This window comes from Talpa occidentalis, unplaced genomic scaffold (assembly GCF_014898055.3).
Source record: "Talpa occidentalis isolate TD23 unplaced genomic scaffold, MPIMG_talOcc4v2.1, whole genome shotgun sequence".
NCBI lineage: Eukaryota > Metazoa > Chordata > Mammalia > Eulipotyphla > Talpidae > Talpa > Talpa occidentalis.
The window spans coordinates 91,445,144-91,463,673 of record NW_026555331.1 but is presented as its reverse complement, the minus strand read 5'-3'; the positions used below and the strand labels follow the sequence as shown (position 1 = coordinate 91,463,673).

At 37.2% G+C, this 18,530-nt stretch overlaps 1 protein-coding gene and 1 long non-coding RNA gene across 2 annotated transcripts in view; one reads left to right on the top strand and one right to left on the bottom strand.

The window, feature by feature from the left end:
* The window catches only part of THSD7A (thrombospondin type 1 domain containing 7A), a 420,185-nt gene that overhangs the window by 387,898 nt on the left and 13,757 nt on the right, over positions 1–18,530 (top strand). The window contains exons 16-23 of the mRNA XM_054692399.1: positions 1,241–1,374; positions 5,462–5,615; positions 7,037–7,181; positions 8,819–8,934; positions 11,901–12,018; positions 12,320–12,465; positions 12,883–13,057; positions 17,443–17,616. Coding sequence (XP_054548374.1) covers positions 1,241–1,374; positions 5,462–5,615; positions 7,037–7,181; positions 8,819–8,934; positions 11,901–12,018; positions 12,320–12,465; positions 12,883–13,057; positions 17,443–17,616 — 1,162 coding nt within the window. The remainder of the gene's footprint in view (positions 1–1,240; positions 1,375–5,461; positions 5,616–7,036; positions 7,182–8,818; positions 8,935–11,900; positions 12,019–12,319; positions 12,466–12,882; positions 13,058–17,442; positions 17,617–18,530) is intronic.
* The window catches only part of LOC129145318 (uncharacterized), a 162,077-nt gene continuing 153,330 nt past the window's right edge, over positions 9,784–18,530 (bottom strand). Inside the window, exons 3-4 of the long non-coding RNA XR_008550734.1 lie at positions 10,571–10,626; positions 9,784–9,841 (exon numbers count right to left, since the gene is read on the bottom strand). This is a non-coding gene — a long non-coding RNA (uncharacterized LOC129145318). The remainder of the gene's footprint in view (positions 9,842–10,570; positions 10,627–18,530) is intronic.

The window sequence follows — 18,530 nt, the reverse complement described above, 5'->3', positions numbered from 1 at the left end:
TTTTAACACAGCACCCAAAGTGAGGGTGATCACTTATGACAGTAGCGGATTCTTATTTCAACTGTGTATATATTTATTCTTATTTGGAATAATTGAGTTTTACTCACTTTATTTGGATGTTTAGCCCACTTAAATTTTCACAAAATGAGAAATAATTAAATCTATTTTTTCTGGAATTAGTTACCACATGCTATATGCTATGCTATAGTGTATATATGTGAAAATTGGGAAATAGAGTGAAATTATCATTGATTTTGGAATGATTTTGAAAGACTTTTTTATTCGATGGTTAGGTTAGCTTTGTTGCAGTAGATGAGGGTCCATTTATTATATTACATTTACTTAATCATTCTTTTCATTGAGAAAAGAGCATAATTGGTTCATTATTCTGAAACCAAACACACCACCTCAACACAGGCTTTCAGCCTTTGTGGACAGGAGAGCCGGAAAATTAGCCTTGTTTTGTGTGGCCTCACTGCTTTGGGTAGTAACTATGTGATATGAGACCAATTTCAGACCTTGTTTCCAAGCCCTAAATGATTAAGGGTTCACTTTAAAATACTTATTTGTTAAGATCTGATAGAAGTAAAAATCTACTTACCAGATATTTTTGAGGTCAATATTATTTCATTTCAGTATGAAATAAATTATTAGTAGATGGGGGAAAATAATAAAAAAAAGACTTTATCTCATACTGTCTTTTAATTTAGTTTCATGCATAGAACACCAAAAATGGAAATTCCTGTTGTTATACATATTTATTAGGAAAAAAAAAGGCCCAATTGTATTTATTTGAGAACAGCTACTTTTACATGCATATTTAAATTCATCCATTCATTCGTCTTTTCACTAAATCTCTATTGAATGCCTAACATATGAGTACCTGTGACTAAGTGTTGAACACACACACAACTGTGGACATGACAGATGGTCCAGGAAATTACAATACTGTGTGGTCAGGGTCGGTACAGGAAAGTATGTAATGTGTATTTAATGTGGTCCCACACGTCACATCTACAACTGCAACCGAAGAAAGCAGCAGACTGCAACACAGCTAGCCTTGCCCTTTGCTGCTAGCACTCTCACGCAATTTCTCTATATTCCTGCTGTAGCATAATGAACATAAGAGAAAGGAATAAAAGTTCTCGGTAAGCACGCAATTGTCATTATGATGAGAAGTGTCCCTTCTCACTTTCATTATTTCCCTGAGGTGAGACCTTTGAGACTATGTGTGTTCCAGGTGTATGAGGTTGTCCCTTGCCACAGTGACTGCAACCAGTACATATGGATCACGGAGCCATGGAGTGTCTGCAAGGTGACCTTTGTGAACATGCGGGAGAATTGTGGAGAGGGCGTGCAGACCCGAAAAGTGAGGTAAGGCAAGACCGAAATATAAAGACAAGCAAAATCACAACCACCTCTCAGTTAACTCATGCCAATAGAAGTTTTTCATTCCTCCTTAATCTCCTGAATAAAACTGTTTTTAGTTTTATCCTTAGGGAATCTGTGTTCCTGGAAAACTCTAAGGGAATCTACTTCAAGCAGTAGTTTACCACACTGGGCCTTCCGATTTATGAAGCTCTTGATGAGAAGTGTAGATGTAAATGTAGACTAAAATAATATCGATTTTCCAACCCCACAATTGCTCTTAAAGGTCAAATACATTTCTTAATGCATTTCCATGATAATCTGTTATACTCTCACTCCTTTATGTCAAACTTGCTAACTTCTTAATAGTCTCATCTCCACAAGCCTTCCCTAAAACCCTGACTGTGTCTGTTTCACCTTAAAAGTAAACTAATTAAAATGCAATAAAACTGAAAATTCACTCTTCCATCACACCAGACACATTTCATTTACTCAAAAGCCATAGGTGACTGGTGGCTATTCTGTTAGCACGTAGAGTATTTCCAACACCACAGAAAGTTCTGTGAGCACTGCTGTTCTACAGTCCCCACATGCTCCTTATTTTGAAAGACCCACTTATTTGTCTGTCACCTTTATAGAACTTCCAAACTGGGACTCTTTCATATTCCTCATATTTATAGAAATTCCCTAACACAAGTTTGACACTTCCCTTAGTATCAGTACATGTTCTTTAACAATCCTTGAACCCTGTGAATCAAGCATATGAGGTTTTATTATTTTCAGTGAATAGAATGCAGTGTTCTAAGTACTCAGAATCACTAAATATTTTACCAAGAACACACATCTGGTAAAATGACAAGAACTGTCATTCAAAGCCTTTTCTTTTCATTCTTTTTAACTATACATTTTCTTCTAACCCTGCTGAGTGACATAGAGTATACACAAATATGAACACATCTCCAGAATTTGACAACTTATGATGCAAAGAAGCTCATTCTCACATATTGAATGAATGTGAATTTAAGGTTATTATTTCTCAATCTGTTTAAATAGGAAAGTTGAACAAATTAGCATTTGGCACACTACCTAAACTTTGCTTCTGATAAAAATAACCTCTATTTCTTATTTTAAAAGTCCACTTGAACTCTCAAATTATTTTTCCATGAGGAACTTAAAGGGGCAGGAGTTTAGATGAAAGTAATGAGTGGCCAGAGAAGCAGGGAAAGAAAAAAAGATTGTTTTCCCTCAATCTCCTTCCAAATTTAAAAATATTTAAGAATTTAGCAAAAAAATTGTATCTTACCTTAAATTTACCTTTTATTAGTAAAAAAAGTAACTACTGTTCTTTTAGTTTTCCCTTCAGTTATCTGTATGCATGTTGCTTTTTTTCTTTGAGAATATCTTCAACATTTAAAATATATCTTAATGTTAACTTTTCAGATCTGTATTTTTTCTGTAAACATTTTATGCAAATAGAGAAAAGAGAAGGTCAGTATTGATTGTGATCTCTGATCATGTAATAATGTCCCTATTTGTTACTGACTGAGTAGTACACATTCTAACCTTATCCTCTACTAATTAAGGTCAAAATGTCCTGCTTAAAGGCAAGGACTGGCTGACATTTCAGGATAGATTGAGTCTATAAGAGAGCAGGTTTTAATTTATCTATCTTGTTCTTTCTCTTTTAGAATATTATAAGAGTCCATAGTAGAAGTGGTTTGCTCTGGTAGGAAGGAACATTTTTTCCCTGACATAATTTTTAGAATTGCCAACACAATGATAACTAAAAGCAGATTTGGTTATTTATATTTTTTAAACAATTTATCTCCAGTGAACCTTATTGCCGTATCTAGATGCTTCTGGCCCCAATCTTCATCCCTAACTTAGTTTTACACTATGTATTTCTAATACAATTCAATCTTCACACAGCATAGTTCTTTTCCAATGCAAAGAAGAAAAGCTGAGAATGTGAAGAAAGTGAATGAATATAAAAATGCCTTTCTTCGGGCTCATAATTTTTTTTTAAAGATTTATTTATTTATGCATACAAGAGCTGGGGTTCAGGCCAGAAACGCAGGGGTGAGAGGATTCACCAGAGACAGAGTGGGGAACATAACAGGCAGATTGACCAAAGTACATTGCTGAGGGGAGCAGCGGGCGAGTCAAGAGAGGTCTGCTGCGCCATGTGGGTTACTCCCTGGCTGGCTGGGAATCGAACTTGTGCTGCAGTGGCTGCGGATAGCTTCATAGTTTGCCTCTTAACCCTTGCGCCACCAGGGAGGCCCTGGGCTCATAATTTAACCCAAATATTTATTCTGTATTCTAGAGTGATTAGAAAAAATTAATAACAAATAAGTAAAACAGATAGTCTGTATGTCGACAATAGGGTGTTTGTTTTTTTTACCAATTGTGGCACATTCAAATGTAGTCATTAAAAATTGTATCAGAAAAATGATACAAGATGACATTCCTTTTGTTTCGTTGATATTTTTTTAAGTGGCACAAACAAATTTGCATCTATTTTAGTTATTTCTGATAGAATATGTGAATTATTCTTCTTCTGATTTTCCTAAAATGAATATATTACCTATGTAATAAAAATTAAAGAAAAAGATTAGCCTTTAAAAATGAAGTTCTATGTACATAACTACTTTATAGTGTGTTGAACATCTGTCCTTAATGCTAGATCAATAGGTAATTTTCCAAGTTAATCCTGGTATGTGTGTCAGACCCTATGAATATAGTCCTTTCTAAACTGCAGCTCCAACTTTGGAGCACTGAACTGTCCCATCTGCTCCACGTCCTCTAAAAGCTGCTATTGCAGAGCATTTAAAAAGTGTCACTAATGGTAGAACTTTTTCCAGGGAAACAAATTCTCACAAATATATCTATCTTTGTGTGTTTTGTGATTGCTTTATTATATAATTATGAAATATACCAAAAAATGCAGAGATGGATATTTGTGTATTTTTTCAGGCTATAAACCCAAATAAGACATGAATAGCATCATAGTTTCCTCCAGGTTTGGCAGGCCTGTCTAGAAAGGTGACTGTGCCGAGTAGATTTCTAAAGATGCAATGTCCCTACTGATTATAAATCCCTGAAAAAAGTTAAGACTCCAGGTATAATTGGTAATGTAATTCAACTGACAGTTTAAAACATTGTGATGGGTTTGAGAGGCTTAAGAGCTCAAGTCTTCCTTTTCATCTTCTGCAATGCATTTTTTCTTTCCAAACCTATTACTCTGTTTGACCTTCTCTGACTTATAGATGAGGGGTAAAGTTTTTCCCTTCTACAAGAAAAGTGCCCAGAGAGATTATTAAATTCAGTAAAAGTGAAGTCTGGTACTAACCACATTAATTAGATTCCCCATGGATGAGTAAAGAGCCATTCATGACGACTTACAATAGAATGAAATGTAATAAAATGTCTGAATTTGTTGTGTTAAAAAGAAAACAACAAAGAGGTCAAGATATAGAAAGATCCAAACTCTCACATTTGGAGAATTTATGCTATTACTATTATAATTATCTTTTTACTTCTGGCTGTCTTTTAAGTTTATCAGCAGATGGAAGGCTAATTACTTTTTAAATGGCAAAACAATTTGAAAAATGCCTTCAGTTACTTTCAAAAACAAACTTTTCATTAGGAAATTTCAGTGTGCTTCATCTTCTATCACATATGAATTTACCCTTTCTATAAATCCCCCATTTTCTTCAGAAGAAAAAATTGCACTGTATTCCAAAATTGCAACCTCTCTGAATCTTTTTGAACCACTCCTCATTAGATTCTGCATTACATATAAGTCTACGTGATCCTCTCCTTTCATAGGAAGTCATAAAGTGTTTACATACACACAGCGTACATTATATTTGCTGGTACATTATACCAGCAAGCATATATTTTTAAATCATACTGAATTACTTCATATTTATGGGAGGCAGAGATCCTTTTATGTCTTATGTATGGAGAATTTTACTAAATGCAACTTTCCCACCCCCAGCTCCATGATGATGCCTTAAGAACCATCAATCTTAATGATTGTCCATTGTTCTAAATGTCCTAATTCCTTTACTTACATGTTTTCTTCTAGATGCATGCAGAACACAGCAGATGGCCCTTCTGACCACGTAGAGGATTACCTGTGTGACCCAGAGGAGATGCCTCTGGGCTCTAGAGAGTGCAAATTGCCATGTCCAGAGGACTGTGTGATATCTGAATGGGGTCCATGGACCCGATGCACTTTGGTAAGATGATTAACCATTTATTAATGTAGAATTTGCTTAATTCCTTACCACTAAAGCTTTTTAAAAACAATGGTTTCTAAATCAGTTACTAGTAACCAAATCCATTACCAAAGCAAGATGTGTTTTCTTGTCCAATTCATTCTATGAATGTGCTGTTTAAAGTCAGCAATGTGTCATTTCATGCTAGAACAGCTCGATCTCTTGCAAGCATTGTGGCCCTTTACCATCCAGCACAAAACTGTAGTTGTAATAATGATTCCCTTCAGGTAAAGGGGAAAAGAATGAAGCTGTAGTTAAGGTACTTTGATGGTACTGGATTATTGTCACTTCTTGCTTTTTGCCCATTCCATTTTATTTAAATGGTAGGAATAATCTTTCACACAGTGGGGGTACTGCAGCAGGGGCACTGACACTAAAACACAAAAGATCCAATGAGAAAGGGAGTAGAGAGAAGAAAGCTGTGCATCACTGAATCTCTTCCCAAACACTGACTCTGGGTCTCTTTGGGTCTGGAAAGCCAGCTGAGAATTTCAAAACACAGAAAGCTGCTAGATTTCAACAGCCAGTAGGGATCCTAGGAAGAGCATCAATTGAAACATAACTGACTGATGATGTAGAAAATTTGGCTTACCCCATACACCTTTGTAAATTTATTTTTAAGACAGCATCAAAAGCTTAAGGAAAAATCATCTACTACGGAATTATTTGGCTGAAGTACAATATAGGACAGTTGCAAAGGATTTGTGATGCATGTTTTCAAAGAGAAATTAAATTTCTATCTTCATGTTACCATTACTAGAGATTCTGACTAGCAGCCAACTGATAGAACAAGAGAAAAACAGGGCTGGCAGTTGATTTGGATACAGGTTAGATTGCAGTAAAGAATCAACTGTTTTACAAGGGAATGCAAATTAATTTCTGGTCTCATTCCGAAATACCAGATCTGAAGTTACTGCTCCTGGTTATAGAAAATGTTTTCAGAACAAAATTGAACCAGTAGGAGAATGACCAGCTGGTCTTTTTAGGAGCTATATATGTTTGTGTGTATGTGTACTGGGAAAAGTAAAGGTCACTAAAAGCTAGATATTTAGAGTCACCCTTAAAATTTTCTTTCCCCCAAGACCATGAGACTAGATAATTGAATATGATCGGTAAGACCTGTGTATTATTGATCTACAATAATTAATATGGGCATTGTGTATATATTATATGATTGTTCATATCTGACACAGAGACTTCACTATAGCTAGATGGGACTTCAGAAGCACATTGATTTTAAAGATGAAGAAACTGGGGCATATTGAGGTTAAATTAGCCAGTGGCCCAAATGTTCTAACTCCTGCTCCAGCACTATCCCTAACTCACTGGCACAGTGTGGCTAAGCATTCACCTTTCTGAGGAGTTGTGTCATTCTTTGTCAGCCTTGCAATCAAAGCAATTTCCGGCAAAGGTCAGCTGAACCCATTAGACAACCTGCTGATGAAGGAAGATCCTGCCCTGATGCCATTGAGAAGGAACCCTGTAACTTGAACAAAAACTGCTTCCACTATGATTATAATGTAACAGGTATGTGGCTAGTCATTTGATCATAAAGTCCAAATCCTGTGTACCTCAGCTCTGCAGCATTCCCATTAGTATTGTTTATCTCCATCTGTATACCTTTCAGACAGCCTACCTATTGTCCCAGAAATCACTCTCGAAATAACGAAATTCTTCAGCTGTTGTTTTCAAATAAACCTCAAGACATAAAAGTGAAAATATATCATGCAAATATTAGCCCTTAAGATAGACTATAAATATTCTAAGCAATCCTTGTAAAGACATCTCCCCCTTTGGGAATATGCAAATAAAAGATATAGCATTTCCATAGGTGTCAGATTTACTGAAAAATACCTCCTTTCAAAGATTTTTTAATCATTATAACATTATAAATACTGGGACAAAAATTCCTTATGTAAGGGATAGTACAAAATTAGTCTGATACAAAATTAGTATTAGTATGATTAGTCTGATACAAAAATGACAACAATCTTAAACTTGCAAAAAAAACTATGAGGAAACAAGTTATTTCAATATTATAAAAGATACAGATTATAGGGGCCTTCCTGGTGGTGCAAGGGGTTAAGACACAACCTATGAAGCTATCTGCAGCACGAGTTCGATCCCCGTCCAGGGAGCCACCCACATGGCACAGCAGACTCTCCTGACGCGCCTGCTGCTCCCCTCAGCAGTGTATTTCAGTCAATCTGTCTGTTCTGTTCCCCACTCTGTCTCTGGTGAATCCTCTCACCCCCAACACCTCTGGCCTGTACCCGAGTTCTTGTATGAATAAATAAATTCTCTAAAAAAAAGATACAGATGATAAATGATAGATGGGTATTTTAGAAAAACAGGTTTATTACACGTTCCATTATTTTCGTACCCTCATCTCATAACATCAAAGCAGATACTATAGGAAAGGACAGGTTTTGTTGGCTTATATGACTTGGAGCAACACTGAAGCTTATGTTGGAATTTTTCCAGGTAATTTTCACACTGAAATAAACTCTGAAAAATTGTACAATGGCACATAGCAGTCATAATGTCTTTTTGTTTCTTTTGATTTTTCTCTTCAAATTTACTTTGATGCTACAAGGAAATTGCTGTTCTCTAAGACATGCTATGTTGCCCTAGGGGAAAAAAAAAAGATGAAAGAATCATTTTGTAAAAGACAAAGAGAATTAAATATAGCCAAAATGATTTTGAAATAAATATCTACATTTTAAAACAATCTAAATATAGACAATAAGTAAAACAGTATTTTATTAAAATATAATTATGCAGTTCAGGTACCACCATTAAAGTTATGATTTGACTAAAATAAAAATATTAACTTTTAAATTCTTTTATTAGGAAAAAGTTTTTAAATGACATTTGATCTGCAGGCCAAAAACATTTTTACAATGTCTCTGAATGGCTAACTGTCAAGATTGCCAAGCAGACATCTGCCTACAAGAATAATCCCTGTAGCTCTGTGCAACCCAGCAATTCCATTTGACTCCTGATATGTTCAAAGCTGGGACCCATATGCTCTGCGTGTGGGATGATTGATTGTGGGGCTTAGGAAACAGTTGCGAATCAAAAATGGGATTCAGGTCATCAGAGCTTCATTGGAAATCTGCTTCCTGCACAGCTTCTGTCCTGATGGGCTTCCTTCTTTTCAGACTGGAGTACATGTCAGCTAAGTGAGAAGGCAGTTTGTGGAAATGGCATTAAAACAAGGATGTTGGATTGTGTTCGAAGTGATGGCAAGTCAGTTGACCTGAAATATTGTGAAGAGGTGAGTGGATGCTGTGTTACTTCTTTGTGAGTAAATTTTCTCCTAATATTTTCAATTCATGCTGAGCCAAGTGACCTGTGCTCCATGCAGCTCAGCGCCAGCAGATGTTTTTCAGCTCTATTCAGAGCCTGTTAAGCACCCACTTGAAAAGACACTGTCCAACACTACTGATTTCTAGATATAATTTCCTGTATTTTGTTCTGCTTAGAGCCCAAAGGTATGCTAATTAGCCTATTCTGAAAGAAATGCTTGGGGAACAATAAGTAATCAAGGTGAATAAAGGCAATAAATCTTAATCAGACTACTCATCATCTTTTGTAATTTCATGTGAATTTTGTGTTGCCTGGGACACCTGCCAAGACCCATCACGTATTCCCTCTGTTGCTAAACATTGATCACATGTGGTTTAGTAGCAGATTTTGATATTAGGATCTAATATCCAGCTGTGAGAGTCCAAGTACTCAGATCTGAATAAGAGAAAGCTTAAAATTCAAACAAAGGAGTGGGCTCTGCCTTTTGTATCTTTTAAGTGCAGAGAATTTTAACTGTCAATTAACCAATTTACAAAAGTATGATTTTTAGATGTGCTCTTAGGTAATGCAAGAAAACATGTTTTTTGACTTTTTTCATGAAGCAACACTTCATGTTATAGTTATTTCATCTGTACCATGTTATAGTTATTTCATCTGTACTCCATACCAAAAGTGTGCTCACATTTCTGACAGGTTTTGCCTTTTCATGCATCTGAAGCCCACTGGGTTAAGTATGAACGAAGGTTAGCAGGAGTCTTCACAGACCTGAAACACATGGGGTGAGCTTATGACCTCCATGTTCAGTAGACACAGTAACCTTGACTTCTGTCTACATCTCCTGGAAGCTGTGAGCCCACAGTAAATTGCTCCAACTCCTAAGGGAAAAGAAATATATTTTATTTCATTTGATATCTTTGTCAAGTGGTCCTAACTTAACTTCCTCACATCATGGGAAAAGAATTCCTAGAAGTACTGAAACTCACCATCATCTTATAACATCATTTAGTCTATTCATGATTTAATTAGAAATTTCACAACTAAATTAACTTGGTTTTGAAACTAATAATATTGAAGTCATAACCATTATTTAAATATGTGATTATTAATGAAGATTATTATATATTGGTTGGAGAACTTTCTGTCATCTACCAGTTGATTAATACGTCCCCATATTTTGCACATGCACATGTAAATGCCCTCCTGGGTCATAATGACATATACAATTAGTAGCTCAAAGCTTTTTGAAAGTTAAGCCCAAATTACACAGGAACCAATTTTAAAATACCTCATAGGATTATAGGACAAAGATATAACTAAGACCTATTATTTCATAAATGAAATGTCAGTAAAAACCTCAGAAATAACAAATTGTACTTCTCCAGATGGATTTCCCCTATGCACAAATATTATGTTTGAATACTGCAATGACAACTTGGGTTCAAATTATAACATTCTAGCAAATGCTGTCTTCAGAGAAAACAGCGCTGCTCCGCAGCAACTGGGTTCTCATGTCCCATTTTATCCATCCCTGTGGAGGTAGTAGGAACAAATAATGGCCCTGAGGAAAGCTGGCTGTCTTTTTAAACAATGGATTGATTGCCTACCTGCTGTACAAACTCCACATTCAGCGCACCAGCAGTTGCTAACTCTCACTGCTTCTCTAATAGCCGAAAAGAAAGATGGCATTACTACCCAACAAACAGGAAAATTAGGGTTAAACCTATACAGCATTTGTATGGTACTTTTGTCTTCAGTGTTTTTCAGACATTTATTCACCTGATATCTAGTAATAGATTTCTCTTTTTCCATTCGTATTCCTGAAAAGATTTAATTCACACCTATTTAGTCATATGATTTAGAGCTATAAACAGAAGGAAAACATACAACAAATATCCCAAAAAGAGTACTTTGGGGTTAAAATGTTTCACTGAAAGATAACTAGAATATCAGTAAACAGGCATCCTCTTCACCTCCCTAGTGAAACAAATCAGTCAGTAGTAGTAATGGAACCCAATGCCAATAAAATGGTATAAAATCATTATTTGATGAAAGGTTAACACCAAAATAACTGAATTATACCACAGTTAGATGCTGAGGTCAGGTCTGTAGAAGAGAAAATCTTTTTTTAACAAATATAGATGCATATAAAATATCCCTATTAAAAAATGCTGTTGACCTACATTTCCTTTTGAGAAATAGCTTATTTATATGTGAATATAATGCATCCAAGTAATATAAAATATCATTTATTTTGAGCATCAATATGTTAAAAATTTTTCCCTTTTACTTGTACGTATATATAAACAATATAGATCTATATATTGATATTCTTGTTTTTTTAAAAAAAGATTTATTTATTTATTTATACAAGCACTGAGTACAGTCAGAAGCATGGGAGGGTGAGAGAATTTACCAGAGCCAAAGCGGGGAACAGAACAGGCAGAATGATAGAAATACACTGCTGAGGGGAGCAGTGGGCGCAACAGGAGAGGTCTGCCGCGCTGTGTGGAACACTCGCCGACAGCCAGGGATTGAACCGGCCCTGCAAAGACTGCAGGCAGCTTTGCAGCCCAGCGCTTAACTTCTGCGCCACCAGGGGAGGCTCAATATTCTTGGTTTTTGACTAATTATCAAGTAAATATGCTTACACTCATTTGTTTCTCACTTAGGGAAACTCAACCAATTTGGAAATAAACTTTTTCAATAGGCAATAAAAAGAGTTTCACAATATTTATCAAATAAATGCACTCCTCCATGCAGCCTATGCCCTTTGCTCCCATTGTCCTGGGTTGAACCACTTTATATTTTTCACAGCTTGAGTGTCCTCCAGATGTTCCTTTTTATTCTACTATGCACTGGTTTATTCGCCCTTTTCTGTCCTCTTTCTTCCATCAATAATATATTGTGGCCATACCTCTATCTCTGTTCTTCCAGCTTAGCCTGGAGAAGAACTGGCAAATGAATACCTCCTGCATGGTGGAATGCCCTGTGAACTGTCAGCTTTCCGACTGGTCTCCTTGGTCAGAATGTTCTCAAACATGTGGCCTCACAGGTTTGTTTGGCATGTAATTGGCAGTGGGCTGATGGTTAAGGAATATGAAATAAGATGTAATATGAATATGAAATAGGATGTATTTTAAGGAATATAAGGAATATGAAATAAGATGTAATTTCTTGCTTTAACTCTTATCAGATTATCTTCAGAAAAGGTGAATTGGGGTCTTATCAAACAATCTGAGCCTGCCTTGTTTTTTAGATATCCTCAGAAAAGATGACTAGTCCTTCTCCCAAAATGACATATGCTTATGTAACTGTAATATATCATAAAAGTTGTCACTTTGTATCTCTTAAAGGAAAAATGATCCGAAAAAGAACAGTGAACCAGCCCTTTCAGGGTGATGGACGACCGTGCCCTGCCCTGATGGAACAATCCAAGCCTTGCCCAGTGAAACCCTGTTATCAGTGGCAATATGGACAGTGGTCTCCATGCCAAGTGCAGGTAGCAGTAGCAGCTTTCCAGAAGTTGAATGGAAATGTATATTCTTTATCTGTAGAGACATTGTTCCAGAAGGTTTCAAAGCTTACAGATGGCATGTTAGCATCTTAAAGATTTTAGGTACCTTGCCATTTCATAACCATTTAATCCGTTTTTATAACAAAAACTCCCTGTCCTGTATTTTAAAAATTATCTGGAGGCTGATTCATTTTAATGAAAATTTATTTGCCTGTCTTTGGTTAGAAAACAAATTTTTCATTGTATGCTTTATAGTTGGGAGTGCCCTAAAGGACTTCTTCCCCAGGGTTTCAAATTCTTCTTTAACTGCTCATAAATCAAAAGCAATGGTGCAGAGAGGATTGTAAGTAATGACATTACTTACTGAATTATTTTTCTTAGTCATTTTTTCCTCCATTCCAGGAGGCGCAGTGTGGAGAAGGGACGAGAACAAGGAACATTTCTTGTGTAGTGAGTGAAGGATCAACTGAAGACTTCAGCAAAGTGGTGGATGAAGAATTCTGTACTGACATTGAACCCAATATAGATGGTAATAAAAAAGTGGTCCTTGAGGAAACCTGCACCCAGCCTTGCCCAGGTAAAAATAGCAAAACTGAATTCTTATATTTAGTCATTTCCACCATAACCAACCAAGTTAACAAGCCAAGAAATGGGATATAGGAGGGTCTGTTTGTCCCTCTATGGGTGGATCTATAGGGACCACCGTAGGCTGCTACATAGATGAGACTATAGGACAATCCATATGGGGATCCACCATAGGCACATCACTGGTGCATCTGTGGTTGAGTAAATAGGCTCCTCCATAGTCGGCTCCATTCATACATCTTTTTTTTTGAACAGTGCCAAACATGGAAGTACTATTTTTTTTTTAAGATTTATTTCTACATACAGGAGCTGGGGTACGGCCAAAGGTACAGGGGGTGAGAGGATTCACCAGAGACAGAATGGGGAACAGAACAGGCAGACTGACCAAAATACATTGCTGAGGGGAGCAGCGGGTGCCACAGGATAAGTCTGATGCACCCTGGACAGGGATCAAACTCATGGTGTAGTGGCTGCAGATAGCTTCATAGGTTGCTTCTTAATACCTTGCGCCACCAAGGAGGCCCACATACATGAATCTTGATGGTCCATAGGCAGCTCCATAGGCTGTCCTTAGGAGAACCCATAGGGGAATGCATAGGAGAACCCATAGGGGAGCCCATAAGCGATCCCATAGGGGGGCCCATAGGGGAGCCCATAAGCGATCCCATAAGGGAGCCCATAAGCGATCCCATAGGGGAGCCCATAGGGGAACGCATAGGCGAACCCATAGGGGAGCCCATAGCGATCCCATAGGCGAACCCATAGGGGAGCCCATAGGAGAGCTCATAGGCAAGCCCATAAGTAATCCCAGAGGTGAACCCAAAGGGGAGCCCATAAGCAATCCCATAGGGGAACCCATAGGGGAACCCATAGGAAAGCCCATAGGGGAGCCCATAGGGGAACTCATAAGCGATCCCATAGGGGAGCCCATAGCAGAGCCATAGGCGAACCTATAGGAGAGCCCATAGGGGAACCCATAGGCGATCCTGTAGGTGAGCCCATAGAGAAGCCCTTAGGGGCTGCCTAAGGTCTGCCATAGGTTCTGCCATAAGGGATCCCATAGATTCCTCCCTAAGGGATCCCTTTGGTTCCTCCGTAGGGATATCCCATAGGCTCCGCCATATGCTCTGCCAAAGTTCCTTCATGGGTCTCCCATCATTTCCTCCATAGGGTCCTCCATAGAGTCCTTCCTATGGGCCTCCATAATGTCCCCATTGATGCTTCCAAGTTTCCCCATAGGGGTTTCCATAGGTTCATCCACTGGCATATTTGTGGGGAGTCATAGGTACTTCCCTTTCTCCTCCATAGGCCCATCTAGGGGCAGCTCCATAGGTACATCTAGAGTGGGTACATAAGTACCTTCATGGGCGGCTCCATCATACATTAATGGGTGCCTCCATGGTGTGTCTATAGTTGGGTCCATAGGTGAATCTCTAGGGCTACCCATATAGATGCATTCATAGACTCCTACACAGATGGGTCTTAGGTGCCTTAATAAATATGGTATACGGGTCTCCCTGGTGGCGCAAGGGGTTAAGATGCAACCTATGAGTCCATCTGCAGTCACTGCAAGCATGAGTTCGATCCCCGGCCAGGGAGCAACCCACATGGCACAGCAGACCTCTCCTGATTCGCCCGCTGCTCCCCTCAGCAGTGTACTCCAGTCAATCTGCCCGTTCTGTTCCCCACTCTGTCTCTGGTGAAATCTCTCACCCCCCACACCTCTGAACTGTACCCCAGCTCTTATATGCACAAATAAATCTTAAAAAAAATAATATGATATGTACTGTCTTCTCATACTGGAGTATCTGTTCCAAATGCAAAGCACTTTGAGAGAAAGGAGCAATGTCTCAAGACTGCCAGATGGAGTGAATTCCAGGTCTCCCATGTGGCTCCACTTGACACACAGCCCTTAAAGTGTAACATCTAGAAGGGATGACAATTAAGTCGTTGGCTAATGTTTGACAGGGAAACTATGAAAAAAAGAGAAAATAAGGATAGTCCACTCCTCCATTTAGGATTTCCAGCAGGAGAAAACAGAGGCAACCTTTTAACACATAATGGCAAAAGGCAGATTTAATCCCTCACAATAGAAGGATACTCGAGTTCCTGAGTAGAATCAATAACAAATTCACACCTATATAAAGTATAAAAGTAGAGTAATGGCAAATTAGTAAAGCAGGGGCCTCCCCTGGTGGCGCAGCGGTTGAGTGCTGGGCTGCAAAGCTGCCCACAGTCTCTGCAGCACAGGTTTGTTCCCCCTCCGGCTGCCACCCGCTGCTCCCCTCAGCAGTGTGCTTCGGTCCTTCTGCCTGCTCTGCTCCCCGCTCTGGCTCTGGTGAATTCTCTCACTCTCCCACACTTCTGACTGTACCCAGTGCTTGTATAAATAAATAAATCTTTAAAAAAAATTAGTAAAGCATTCATGAAGAAGCAGATAGTAATCAATTACAGTTATAGTAGAAATCTTCTCAGTTACAATATAAGTCAAGAGACAATGGAATATGCTGTTGATCCTTGAACAACAGGGGTTAGGGACACCTACTCACCCTGACATTTGACTTATTTTACATAGTGTTTTTGTAGATTACTTCCTGGACTTGAGGTTGGAAATGGGGGACAGACCCCTGCCCTCAAACTTTACTCTCTAACAGAAGAAACTGTTACTAATAGTGATAATAAATATTAAGTGATGCAAAATAAACTGGAAGATCACATAACATAGAACAGGACAAATACATCATGTTTATTAAAGTAATTAGAAATCCAGGAGGGAGCTGTTCTATTATAATCTGTTCATCAGTTTCTCTCTTGCTAGTTTTCACCAATGATTGGTTATGGAAGTTAGTGGTATATGAGCTAACAAGTTTTAGAGGTGGAATAATGAAGTAGGAAATACATTTCATTCACTTAATTGTCTTATCTTTGACAGGCCTAATACAATTTCATTACAGTAGTTTATATTGTCAAAATACGAATGTATAGAGTATAAGGCAATGCCTCATTCTCATGAAATATTATTAAATCTTTGAAGCTTGATATGGATTGTGTGGGTGATAATTATACAATGCACACAGTTTGCAAAATACACTGTCGACTGACATAAGCGATTTTTTTATTTCCCTGTAGTTGATGTCATACTATATTCATATTGCCAGGAATATTAGTGTTTTCTTCCACATCATTAAAATGCTTGCAAACTAAATGTGTTTTAAAACTTCAATGGGCTACTTTAAAATTCTTACCATTTTCCTTAGCATTTCCCAAATGTACTAAAAATGTTTACACTTTGGAATATTGGAGACATACTGTAAGAGCGGTCTGTAAAAGTCATTTATTATATGTGTATCTTTTGTCAATAATTCATGTCTTTTGAGATTTCTTAATCATGACACAGAAAGTTCATTAGTCAGATCTCCAGACAACTTTGTGCTAATATTAGACATCCTTAGCATAATATGAGGAATATGAATTATTCATGTGTTATAGGTGGATTAAATGAAGTTATTTTATAGACCATTCCCTAGACTCGAGAGACCTCTATGGATTTGTGTCTGTTATAATTTACTAGACCCTCTGAATGGTATCACCAAGCAGTCAGTCCTGAAGAATAGACAGGTATATTGAAAAGTGTATGTCATTAAATCTCCCATTCTCAAAATAGTTGAAGATCTTCAACATATGATATACTATGGAAGCCCCACAGTTCTACTTTTAGGTATACTCCCATATATAATGCATATATAAGTTCACCAAAGATTTACACTAACATGTTCACAATGGCATTATTCACATTAAAATTTTTCTGCTCTCCACCTGCCCATCAATATTAGAATAGTTATCTATGTTGTGCTACATTTATGCAATGGCATAAAGCACTAAGAATAAACAAATCAGAACTATATAAATATGCTAGATCTCATGAAATGAAATTAAGAAGCCAGACATAAACAAAAGTACATAAGGAACAAATTCCATATATCACACGAGGGGGGTTTCTGAAATTCTGAGAATGCTTGATTGTAAAAATTTAGCTACCAGTACATTCTTTTGCATGCATATTATTATTCAATAAATAACTGAGAAAAGGAGAGAGCTAACTATCAAGATGAGGAGAACCCTAAAGGACAAAGCCCTCAAACTATAGTCTATATTATCATTAAGCAACACAGTCTATACTTAGTAACATCCACTCAGAAAATACTAATGCAAACTTAGGAAACTACATACAAAATTGCAATATTAAACACTGATCTAAATCTTACAATACCATACATGATTGGCATAAGTAAGAAGTATGCAGGGGATTAAAAATAAGACTATCTCACTGGCTATTCTTAGTGTATACATGTATAAATTACAATCTGTGTCTTGCAGGTGACTGTTACTTGAAGGACTGGTCTTCATGGAGCTTGTGCCAGCTGACTTGTGTAAATGGGGAGGACCTAGGCTTTGGTGGAATACAGGTCCGTTCCAGAGCAGTGATAATACAAGAGCTAGAGAATCAACATCTATGCCCAGAGCAAATGTTAGAAACAAAATCATGTGATGGTGAGTTCTTCTACAATTTATGAAATCTTTTTAGTTTTGTGTCCAGTCATGTGTCCCTGATTCTGAAACCAAACAAGGACAACACAAAGAAAACCACGTAACAATATATATGATGAACATAAATTCAATAATCCTCAAGAAAAAACTAGCAAAACAAATTCAACGATATGTTAAAAGAATCATATACCAAGGTTGAGTGGGGTTTTTCCAGGGACACTGTGATGATTCAACACACGCAAATCAGTACACGATACACCACATTAAAAGGATAGACAAAGATCATATAATAATCTCAATAGCTTCAGAGAAAGCATTTGGCAACATTCAACATCAATTTATGATCAAAACCTTCACCAAAATAGGTATAGAAATTATCTCAACATAGTAATGCCCACATATGATAAAACCCACAGCCAAAATAATACTTAATGGAAAAAAATAAAGCTTTTCCTCAGATCGGGAAAAAGACAAGAATGTCCACTCTCACCATTAGTACTCAAAATAATATTGGTAGTCTTAGCCAGAGCAATTAGACAAGAAAAGGAAGTAGAAGTATGAAGATAGGAAACTATCACTGTTCACAGATGACGTGATAAATATACAGAGAATGCCAGCGACCCCAGTAAAAAGCTATTAGAAATGAATAAAGCATCAGTCTATAAAATTATTATACACAAATGTGTTGCATTTCAATGCATAAATATGAACTAGCAAAAAGAAATCATAAAAAAAATCCCATTTACAATCACATCAAAAACAATTAAATACTTTGGTATAAATGAAATACCCATACACTTAAAACTCTTAAGACATCATTGAAAGAAACAGATGACATAAAAAATAAGATATTCTGTATTTATGGACTGGGACAATTAACATTGTTAAAAATGACTATTTCCTAAAGCAATATGCAG